Raw genomic sequence first — 11,146 nt, 5'->3', positions numbered from 1 at the left:
TGTTGGCCAAATATAACTTTATCTGAATTGGCTAAAAACTTTGCAACACGTGTTACTCCATGTGCCCGGAGCATCGAGTAAGCCATTTTTCAAGAGTATAACTTTACTTAGATTGGCCCATAAGTGGCAGCAGTTTAGTCGAGTTGGATTTTGATATTATACGAGTACTCTGTGTGTATTTGTGGCATACACTAAGAAAGTATTATAATTGAGCTCCAGATTGGTAACCAGAATGGTAATGAAATAAATATCTGGATCTAAATTACCAAGTAATCTTCAGTGCTTTTCAGTCCCTTTGCCATCCAAAACGAAGGTCTATCTCACCAGCGAAGAGATGTCAAGCAACATGTAATTGAAAACCACTAACGAGTTCAATCCCTGTCAGCCGTAGCTGTCAAACCAGCTAAAATACCTAATTAGGCTGCACCGTAAAATGCAGGGAGACAGGTGACAAAGGAGGCCAAAACTATGCTGGCAAAGATGGGAGTTCATTAGGCGACATAAACAGACTTTTTGGCCAACGTTTTCGTTTCACTGCCACCGTCGGCAACGCTGCGTATGCGTAATTTATGTGCAGGTGCTTGCTGAACTGCTAAACGAAATGCTAATGCGGTAAACTAAATGCAAAAACCATTTTAATTAGCACGAAAATCATTGTAACTCGTTAACGCTAGCGGCTGCCATGGTAGTTACAAGGGGAGGAAGGTTATCCGGGATATGTTACCACCGACCCCCCGCCAAAACCACCCATCGACATGTAGCCGAAGAAAAACAACTGCATGCCCGCCTCGCAAAAAGGAGTCGAACATGGCCAACGACAGGTAGGTGCGGATGCCACGAGAAGAGGCTAAAACACAAGGATGGAGAAGGTACATTGTTGAAGGTTTGTAAGAGTTTGATTATAAAAAAAGAAATTAAGATTAGAATGAAAGTTTCCATGTAGTTACTAGTTAAAGAATTATATGAAGTATTTAAAGTAAACTTGATACCTTAGCACCTTACAATCCTAAATAGTTATCTAGATATTTACCATCACTGATAGGATACCCACTAGATATCTTGAAAAAAACAAGACCCAGCTCTTGGCATTTTTCCGCATTTTCCTGGAGCACCGGACAGGCTGCTGATGAAGAGATAATATTGTGATCACGTTCGGCAACCTGCTGAAATGCAAATACTTCGCTCTTCGTTTTGCTCCCTTGCCAGTCGAACCGTGCATGTAATGCGAGTCGCGCTAATGAAACGTTCATTAATCATACGCCACTTGGCAGCGGTCGGAATTATTTTGGATATGGGGCCAGGGATCAGGTTAGTTAGCGGAGCCGACTCTGCAGCCGGGAATGCGCCTTCAAATCTGACAATGCCAAGTGCCAACTGCCAACACGAGGCGCACACGGAGGCCAAAGGCCGTCGGATCTGGAAGCTGGTAGCTGCACTGAAAAACTAGAGTGGTTTGTTCACAAAAAATATATATGTTTTATATGATTCACACTTTGCTCATAAGTAGAATTGCACGTAAAGTTAAAAATAGTATCCAACTATTACCCGTTTAAATGTAATATAAGTTTGTGTTGTTAATAGTAATTAATATAACATAAATTCAATTTTAAAGAATTATATAAATTATGTTCTCAATCGATTAACAAACGACAACTTACATATTTTAATCATAAGTTATATATTTAATTAGCATAGTTTTTTTCCTGTGCATTCGATGGCGTTACGTGTGTATCTGTGGGCATTAGTGTGAGTGTCCCAGGTAGTTAGTTAATTAATATTCCCGTTGCCGCACGTTTCATGTTTGCATTAATTTGGCAGGTAACTTGTCAACATTGTTGTTGTTGCCGCTGTTGGCCCTTTTGGCCTGATGAGGATGTCGGTGATGCCGGGCTTTGTCTAACAAGCGCCACACAGATACCCACACACATACACCCGCACACACACACGGAGAGGATATCCACTCACAGATAAACCCACACAAAGGCAGTCGTCGAGGAAGCACGCGCACACGCTTGCCGAGCTGCTTAATGTATGTTCTTGGCTTGTAATTAGCAAAGATCGAAGTGATTTAATTACTTGGGCAAACTTTTAACATTGTCTACATGGCATACAAAAACTTTGCTGCATAATCAGCCAGAGACGTTTGCCGAGCTGTTATCGATATCACTGGATATTAGGCCTTGTTCACCCGGCTTATAATCAGATGTGGTATTCTTATCGTCGCTGAGAAATGAATATAATTAGAGTTTGGCAATTGCCGTCGTCAGCGCTCTAATAAGCCTCTAATTAAGTACTTGGAAGGGCTTGAAAGTTCAGAGTTCCGCCCTAATGTTCAAAAAATGAGTTAATTTTGTTGTTAATTTAAGTTGTTGTCCCTGATCATGGCTTCCCAAATTTAAAGTTAACCAAAGTTTAAAGCCGTATTCAACTATTGATTGGTGTTAATTAGCTATGTTCAATGTGAAACCTGATTTAATAGCAGTTGCTCGTTCAAAAATCAAAGCTTTCCATCAACCCTATTAGCTCATTGAAATTCAAATGAAATTCGAATGAAGAATTTCTGACAGCTCTTTGAAAGGCTTTTGCAACACGAGAATCGTATAAACGCAGTAACAGACACCCACCCATACAAACATGGGCTAATCAGGCTTATTTGTTCTGTCTGTGTTCGCTGGCCTGACTTTTTGCCAAACTGACTTTTATTAGAAGCGACAAAAACACAGCTAACGATTGCGCATACGCCGCGTTGCCCGCACCACCGACCCCAAAAACCAAACTCAAAACCATCTCTGTCCGCCCGTTCAGCGAGTGTTACGTCGTGCTTTGCGGCTCCGCATGTACAAGTAATCTAATTAGTTTTATGCTAATTAGCACGCGGCTTTAATTTAATAAATTATTATAGCGCATTATTTGGCCAAAACTACACGCAACCATCGAGGAATGGAGCGAGGGTGGACAGCGGAATGTTTACGGCTCGACTGATTTGCGTTGTCATTTCGCAAATCGCTGGGCAAAACCAAAGATTAGGTTAGTTAAAGTGGTTTGAAGCAGACATCAACAATTAAAGAGATTCGTGGGTAAGCACCCAAATTAAAGTTCAGGATTTGATTCGTTTTACCAGATTAACAATTTGTTAGTTAATTATGGGAAATGGAAAATGTAAATATAAGTGGCATACCTCTATGAATTTGTCATCTTAACGTTAAAAAAACTGCATCATTGGATTGTTTTTCTTTTCTCAAAATTATCATGATGAATTGAAACTTTTTAGAACCACCCAAGTTTTTTAATAAAACAAAAAAAGTAACATTCAACACTACTAGTAAATTTAATTAAAACATTGGCTTGACTTTTAGTTACTTTTACATGTGCGCAATTTAATAAACAGATCAAGCTTAATAGACGGCAGATGGACGTTAAACATTCGATTTTGAAGAGGAACACAATCTATAGTTTGTAGGCGCGTCGCATCATTAGATCGAAATAAGCATCGTTATCGATCGAGGCGCTGATAGTGGCATAGTAATTGATAAACTCCTCCCTGGTGACAATTCCATCCGGATTTGGAGCACCCTCCTCAAAGTTCTTCAGGAATCCCGTGAAAATCTCGGCTTCTGTCATCTCGCCACTCAAGTATTTCGGATGATCTCGCACCGAATAAACGTTCTTTAAATCAGCAATAGTTATTTGACCATCGCCATTGGCATCCATCTTGTCGAAAGCTTTTTCGATAATGCTGATTCGAGAATTATTCATAGGTGGCTAAAACGGGATATCATGTTAAGATTTAATATTAGCCTTTAATTTAAAGAACACTTACCCGCAGTTTCACCAGAAATTCAGTCATGTTAATATTGCCACTTCCATCTGTGTCGAAGCTGAAAATCAAAGTAAACACAATAATAATTGCACAATTTCTTAGCATACATTTTAGGGCTCGACTGATTTCGCCAGCTAAGCTTCATGTCCAATTTGTCATTTCAATTTAAATTGGCATTTACCAACCTGCTGAACATATCCTGGATCTCCGAATCACTCAACTCCAGACCAATATCCGTGACTCCTTTTTTGAACTCCTCGGCGTTGAGAGTTTTGCTGCCATCGTCGTCCATCACCCGAAAAGCTCTGCAAATGCAAAATAAAATGGTGAATCAAAGCGAGCACCGCAAAAATAATTCCCAATATGAATGGCAAAATGAAAATATATTCCTACTATTGCCACGGGACAAAGCGAGTCGGATAAGAATATGCCATTGATAGATACTCGGGCATAAAGGGGACGGGCGAAATGGGGGAGGGAGCTCATTCAGCTATGCATTCGATGCATTGAATTTTCCGGCTGGCAAACAAACAAATTGCATAAATACAAATGAAAATGCGCGCTCACGAGGACGAGGCCAATAGGCGCAGCCACCATCCGACCGACAAGCCAACAAGCAAACAAATGCACACACCGTACATATGTTGCAGATGCCAGGATTTTGTACAAAATGTCTATATATTCAAAGCGGGAAATTGTTAGCAGACAGCCGGGCGGCAAAAAACAGGTGGAGGCGGTGGGCGGTGGGTGGTTCAGGGTGGGCGGGGCAGGTTCCAGGTGGCAGCGGTTTGCTGCCAGCAGCTCAAATTGAAATAAAAACTAACAGTGGATTGTGGAAAAGGGGGCGTGGCAGGTCCCTGCACCAGAGAAAAACTGCATTTTCAAGGCTAAAATATGAACTAAAAGTCGAGTTTAAAACAAAATTGAAATGGCTTAAATAAAACACATAAAACTGTTTTTTAAATTTTTGTGAAGCTTATCAATTTTTATCAACTAAATTTTCTTAGAAGATATCATTTTGCTTTTATTTTGAATTTATGCTTGTTTTTCTTTTTTTTTATCCCACTATCAAACTTTGGTTTCTAAAATTTTTTGAAGTGTAGCTTTATTCGACAGCAACTACAGAAATCCAATTATGTTTGTTTGCATTCAGTCAGCGATTTTTGCCACTCCCACTCAGCCTCCGTTTCAGTCTTCCAGCGAGCTTCATAGTTATAGTTTTTTCTATTTCCTCTTTTTTTCTGCCGTCCTGCACACACTTGAAAGCGCTTTCGAGAATGTTAGTTCAACATGCACTCGAACTCTCGGCGTGCTCGTATTTACATGCGCCTAGCTGAGCCTGAACTTAACATCATCATCGGAGGCAGCAGCAGCGGTAGCAGCAAAGTTTCAGTTTCATTTGCCATATTTTCCTGCCAAGCCTCGGCCATCTTCACCTACCCTTCTTCTGGCCATATATGTTTTAGGTATCGTCACTTGTCGGACCCTCAACAGTTTCATCACTTTAATACTCCATGTGGAGGTGATGCGCTTCACAAGAGGCTCGTCTGCATTGAATTCCTGCCGAAATGCCTTGTACTTGTCCAAATTTCACAATTGGGGCATACTAGAAAAGCTGAAAATGTACATATTCCCTAGAGAACCAATGTGTTTTGTCCAATTACTTGCTAATTAATTTATAGAATCTATTGACAATTGCTTAACTGAAAAAATAATATCTAAAAAAAAAAATAATATCTAATATCTAAAGGGATTTCAACCTACTACAAGTAGTTTTAGGTAACCTATGTATCATATTTTTGCATCATATTTCTTTATGGAAATGCATATAAGAAACGAGAAGGAAACAATCCTTCGCATGGAGATTTGAGGAACACGAACAACCAAAGTGGAGCACCATTATGCAAACAGGAAGCCTCAATCTACCGCTTCCTAAGCAAGTTATTTCATCGAATCAAGGGGATTGGGGGAGAAGGTCTAGCGGCGAAAGCCAACTCACCTGGATAAACCCAAGATTCCGGTGGCACCGCGGCTGAAGCACTGCAGGCGCAATTTGTAAATTGGATCCTTGTCCAGCCCGTTGGCCAACTCGCGCCTGGCCAGATTCTTTAGGGCGGCCTCCTTCCCATAGGCGTTCTCGCGTTGCATCTGCGGAAAATAGATTCACACATTTGAATGAAACCCTTTAAACATTAAAGTTCTACAAATGATGTCTCCCTGAGGATAAGCTTATTGTACAAAGTAAAGTTAATGCTTTTGAAAGGTACATGTTTTAATTTGAAAGTAATATGAATCAAATAAAAGTCAATGTCATACTTAATGTTTATATGTACCTATTATTTTTAATATTTAACTCAATAAATATTTATTAAATTCCTGTCAGGCTTTAACAAGTTGTCAGTCAAATTAATAAAGCAACAACGTCGTTGCTACATATTAAAACAGAGCTTGAGATTTGTACATAAAGTAAAGACATATTTATCATTCGTTTATTTATTTTTGTGTGGCTTCAATTAACATTTCACTTCCCTTTGTTGTGCCTAAGCCCGCTTATAAGCTGTCAATTAGCCTCAGGCGATTACCGTGAAATTGTTTGATATTTAATTTTTGTGTTTATGCTGCTACAATAATTGTCAGCTCGGCAAATACTTTTCTGGCCCCGAATTCGATGGGCGTTGGTTGTCGGGCTGCGACAGTCATGGCCGAGGGCTATTACACCCGGAATTGATTTACTTTAGCTCAAAGGCGCCTAATTACACCGGGCGGTGGTAAACAAAGCCATCGTTGCCTGTCTCTAAGTAACCAAAAGCCCCTTTGTAATTTACCGAGTTGATTTACATTTTAAATGAATGTGGCCAAATATGACTTGCCAGTCACTTATGGAGCACTGAATTCACGGTTCAACGAATTGAAAGGCTTGGCTAAAATCTCTATCTTAATTGTCGATCTAAATCAAACAAAAACTTGTTCAATTAACAGATGCTCCATCAGCTCAGCTTAAGGCCTGCAAAAGACACATTTTTGAAAGGCTAAAGTTTGCAAACAGCGGACAGTAAACAAGGAAATCTAATTTGGAATAACTTTTAAATGTATTTGAATATAGCTAAGGGGACAAATATTGAAAATAAACAAAATGGAATGGTCGGCTACATCGACCATCAGATACAAGTAACGGATATAAAAAGAAATCAGTAGCGGATATATATACATATACGATTGGCAAAACTGAAAAAGTATTGCTTAAAACCTAAAGTGCGTAATTTTATAATGGACAAATTGGAAATCACTACAATATAAAAATCTATCTACTATAGATAGACAATACTTTTTTTGGTTTAATTTATTTTTAGAAAGTCTGGCATGCTTAAATAAAATTAAAGGACTTTAACTCCTGTTTTTATGACAGTGTGTATTGAGCACACCCACGACTGCCTACGCCTATTCGAATGAAGCCGAATGAACACGAATGAACTGATAGCGAAGCGGTGGGGCTTAACCCTGGCCAGGTGGCACTTGGCTCAATCAACTGTGACGACTCGTGGTCCAACTAGTTTGATTAGCACTCAATTTGGCCACCGAGGGTAAGTGTGTGCACTCACCTCAATATTTCACGCATCACCACACAATAATAATAGTTTTATCTGTGCAGTGAAACCAATTGCATATCAGTATTGATTTATCAAATCTAAGTAAATTTGATTCTGATAATGAAATGAATTAACATCATTTAATAGCGATTAAGTTAGAGACTTTATTTCCATTGTGTTAAAAATAATTACGTAATCCAATGCTCGATGAATTTTGTACATCTATTTTTATTACAAGAGTAATTTAATCCGTGTAGTCATCGTAATGAAATAAACGTACCCCAAATAGTCCAATGTTTTCTTTTCAAATCAATAACATTGACTTTGTTACTCATAGGGCAACGAAAATACAGAATATCGACCTTGAGACCTTCGATGGGAGAAAGGATGTCGAGGCCGGGAAATTACATCGATTGATGTGATTTGAATAACTGGCATGTCAGGCTAAATAAACAAGCTTTTACTTCAACTTTTTTTCGTATGTATATACGTAGCATATTTATATCCGCCGGGAGTCCCATTCCTGATGACCCCGTTAGATAGTCCGTTAGACAGTCACGACTAATGCGGCGTGAGTAATGAACGGTGCTCTAATTAGCTGCCCCAGGTGGCACTTTAGTGTGCTTGGATGCCACACGCCATTCGGTCAGGGGTCACTGAGAAAAAAAGTTAATTTCCTAAGTGGGAAATCCTAAAAACAGAGAAAAGGCGTTTACAACTCTACAAAATATGTATAACAATTTAAGGGACTTCAATGCCGTTTTCCTTTTTTATATAATACAGTTTTAGAATGAGACATATCGTTTAAGAATATATGGCGCTTGATTTTAAATGCTGTATTCCACTTGAACTTTTTTTTAATACAGCTTTAAAGAACTTAAGATCGGTTTTAATGACTGCAAAACTGCAGAGCTTTCTTGAAGGCGGCTTTCCGCGTCTTGGCAACAAATGTTGCCGGGCAACAAATGCACCTTCGACGGCAAATTGCAGCATCCTTGCCGGAAGTCAAGGTCGTCCGCAGTATCGATTTCGCCCGGGCACTCAGTCCATCCTTATAATATAGCGCATACGCCACGTATGCAAAAAGTGAAATGCCAACTAACGAGGGGAAAAATATAGAAAGCCGAAAGGAAGAGATGCTAACGAACTGCGATAGAACATGAAAAATAAATTATAGCTTTATTGAGGGTAAGGGTAAACAAAAAGACGATTTAACACGTCAGCAGGACGCTGAGTGCGACGGGGATAATGGCGACACACACACAGGATATGGGATACAGGATACAGGGGACAGGAGACAGGAGAGTTGCAGGACAACGGCAGAAGACCTACAGCAAATAAAGCAAATAGGTCACGTTCAAAGACAACATCGATTAACCATAAATTGCGAGTTAAGCAAAAGGCAGCGAGGACAGCGTTAAAAGCCGGCAGAAGGACCAAGAACCTGACTGAGTTTAAGCATGATTTGTGCGTGTCTTTATGACACCGAACACCAGATTCCGAAACTGTTGCGAATATACGTACGCAATATATAGAGTTGCGATGACATGACGCTTGTTTCGCTAACAAGCAAAGTATCGGCCACTGACAACGCCAGCTGTCCCCAGAAAAAAAAAGAAAAAGGTGAAGAATAAAGGAAAACGAGGAGCCAGCACAGCAGAAGGAGTGACATGTGTTTGGGAAAACTTTCACCGTAATTAACAGACATGTCGATTATTTCTTTGCCACACTTTTTACCTTTCCCGGCAGCTGCTGACACTCAGTGTCTATTATTATTTTATTCCAGTTTCAACAGTTTCAACGGTTTCAACTTTTCACAATGCACAATGTCGCAGCAATACGGAGTTTTCCACGCACGTGTCGCGTGTGCGGAGCGTTGGCAACGAATGAGGAAAAGCCACCACCACGGGGGCAACCATTCAAGCATTGCAGCTGTAGATAGTTTCCGAGCCCACACCCACAAGCCCATCGCCAAAAGCGGCGTCCTTCCCTAACTAACAATCTACACAAAGAAAATAAGTAGTCTTCATTTAAACAAGTCAAATAGAAGTGTTGGTTTTCTTCCTGAACGCTAATAACATTTATAATATTATTGGATTTCAATTTGCTTCTTATAGTAGTTTTTTATAATTGCTATTATCTTACCTCTCAGTGAGAACTTTCAAATTAATTAATTCTCAGTGTACTGTAAAGAAAGCTTAGCAACACACTTATTTTGCTGCCAATCGACGTCGGATGCATAGATACATTTTTACGCGAGCTTTTGTGGCTTGTCGCACTTTGTTTAGCTACATTTTTTGAACTGTTGTTCCCCTTTTCCGTTTGTTATTGGGGTGCTCAACTCACCTTATTGGAACAACGGGGGTATATCGCGCTTTTACGACGCAACACGGCATTATCATTACCGCTTTTTGTGGTGTCGGAGTGCATAAAATTTATGCGCCCATATCATACATCCGTTATGCCAAATTGATGCGCGCTTTATGAATTTTATCTTCCATTCGAATACTCTTCAGAGTTGCTATATTTTGCTGAAAAAAATTCAGTAATTCATTATAATTTTTAAAATATATATCTACATAAGAATAATTATTTCATAATTGTAAATCCAACAAAAAAATATTATCATATATTATCATATGATCAATTAATGTGTTTTACATTTTTGCTTAACATATTTTATGTCATGGTTTTGTTTTATTAATTGTAAGTTAACATAAAAAGTGCATATTAAAGAACACCAATTAAATTCAAATAAAAGGTAAAAAATTCGGAAAAAATTCTGCAAATTTTAATAACAGTTCCGTAAAAGTACGCGTTAAAGAGTATCAACTTTCTCGTTTTTCTTTTAGGTGAGGTTTATTACTTGTTTACAAAACCAACATTACTTTGATAGATTTTTTGTTGACAATGTCACGGTCGCTTAAATTTTATTTCACTGACAACGTAAATTTTAAATACCTCTAACAATTCAAATAACTTAGGTGTAAACAAACAGTTCATGAGAAACGAATCAAAACTGAATTCTCTTTTGAATTGTATTATATCATTTTTGCAGACGATTGTAGAATTCCCTCGAATTCAAAAAAGTTTAAGGGAGACTTAAACTCCCAATGCAAAGGAAAAATCTTACACGCTTTTTGTTCTTCTGAAGCACTTTTTTAAAAGTTGAAAAATATTTTCCCCGCGTGCCATTATCTTCATTGTCAGTGCTCTCGTAGCATTTCTCATTTGGGGTAATGAAACGGTTGACGCTCTTATGCTCGTGGGTTTATAAGTAAGAAAGATTGCCCCATCATGTGGGGAAGATTTGCGCCTCCCTGTTGGCCAACCGCTGGCTGTCATCAGCTGTCCCTATTCCCCCTCTAAACCCCCCTTTAAACCCCTCTTTTAACCCCCTGAGAAGTCCCCCACTTCTTGGCCATATCATTTTGTCAGCGGCATTCGGCGTGCATGTGTGCATGGCTCGGTGCTTTTTACTGTCAACTACATTCTGTCAAATTACTTATGCAAATCTTTCAACTTTACAAGCGCGTCGTTGCCACGACATCAGCAACACACCCCGCACCTCATTTCACCTCCTTTCTTTCTTTCTTCCGTTCTATTTTTGATTTTTTTTTTTGTTATGGTAAGGGCAGCGTAAAAAGCTCGTTTAGTGATGCTACTCAAGTTATTTTCCCAAAGAAAAATTACGTTCAAAGCCTGACATGAAGTGGCTGCGATGCCGAGATGCTGCTCA

General features: G+C 39.2%; 1 protein-coding gene across 1 annotated transcript; it reads right to left on the bottom strand.

Moving 5' to 3' along the window:
- Positions 1–3,304: 3,304 nt before the first annotated feature.
- LOC108087096 (calcyphosin-like protein) lies at positions 3,305–9,280 on the bottom strand. The gene is made up of 5 exons (XM_017184277.1): positions 9,145–9,280; positions 5,820–5,968; positions 4,006–4,125; positions 3,821–3,878; positions 3,305–3,762 (listed from the first exon to the last, which is right to left on the bottom strand). The coding sequence occupies exons 2-5, from the start codon at positions 5,966–5,968 to the stop codon at positions 3,448–3,450; spliced, it is 642 nt and encodes a 213-aa protein (XP_017039766.1). The 5' UTR covers positions 9,145–9,280; the 3' UTR covers positions 3,305–3,447.
- Between the last annotated feature and the right edge of the window lie 1,866 nt (positions 9,281–11,146).

The sequence above is a fragment of the Drosophila ficusphila genome, unplaced genomic scaffold (genome assembly GCF_018152265.1).
Source record: "Drosophila ficusphila isolate 14025-0441.05 unplaced genomic scaffold, ASM1815226v1 contig_791, whole genome shotgun sequence".
Lineage (NCBI taxonomy): Eukaryota > Metazoa > Arthropoda > Insecta > Diptera > Drosophilidae > Drosophila > Drosophila ficusphila.
This window is presented reverse-complemented; position numbering and strand designations above follow the sequence as displayed.

Coding starts and splice junctions, on each gene's coding strand:
- LOC108087096 (XM_017184277.1), bottom strand. CDS start 5,968: ATGCAACGCGAGAACGCCTATGGGAAGGAGGCCGCCCTAAAGAATCTG. Junction 3,879..4,005: donor ATCCAGGATATGTTCAGCAG/GTTGGTAAATGC, acceptor TTTGATTTTCAG/CTTCGACACAGATGGAAGTG. Junction 3,763..3,820: donor AATTTCTGGTGAAACTGCGG/GTAAGTGTTCTT, acceptor ATCCCGTTTTAG/CCACCTATGAATAATTCTCG.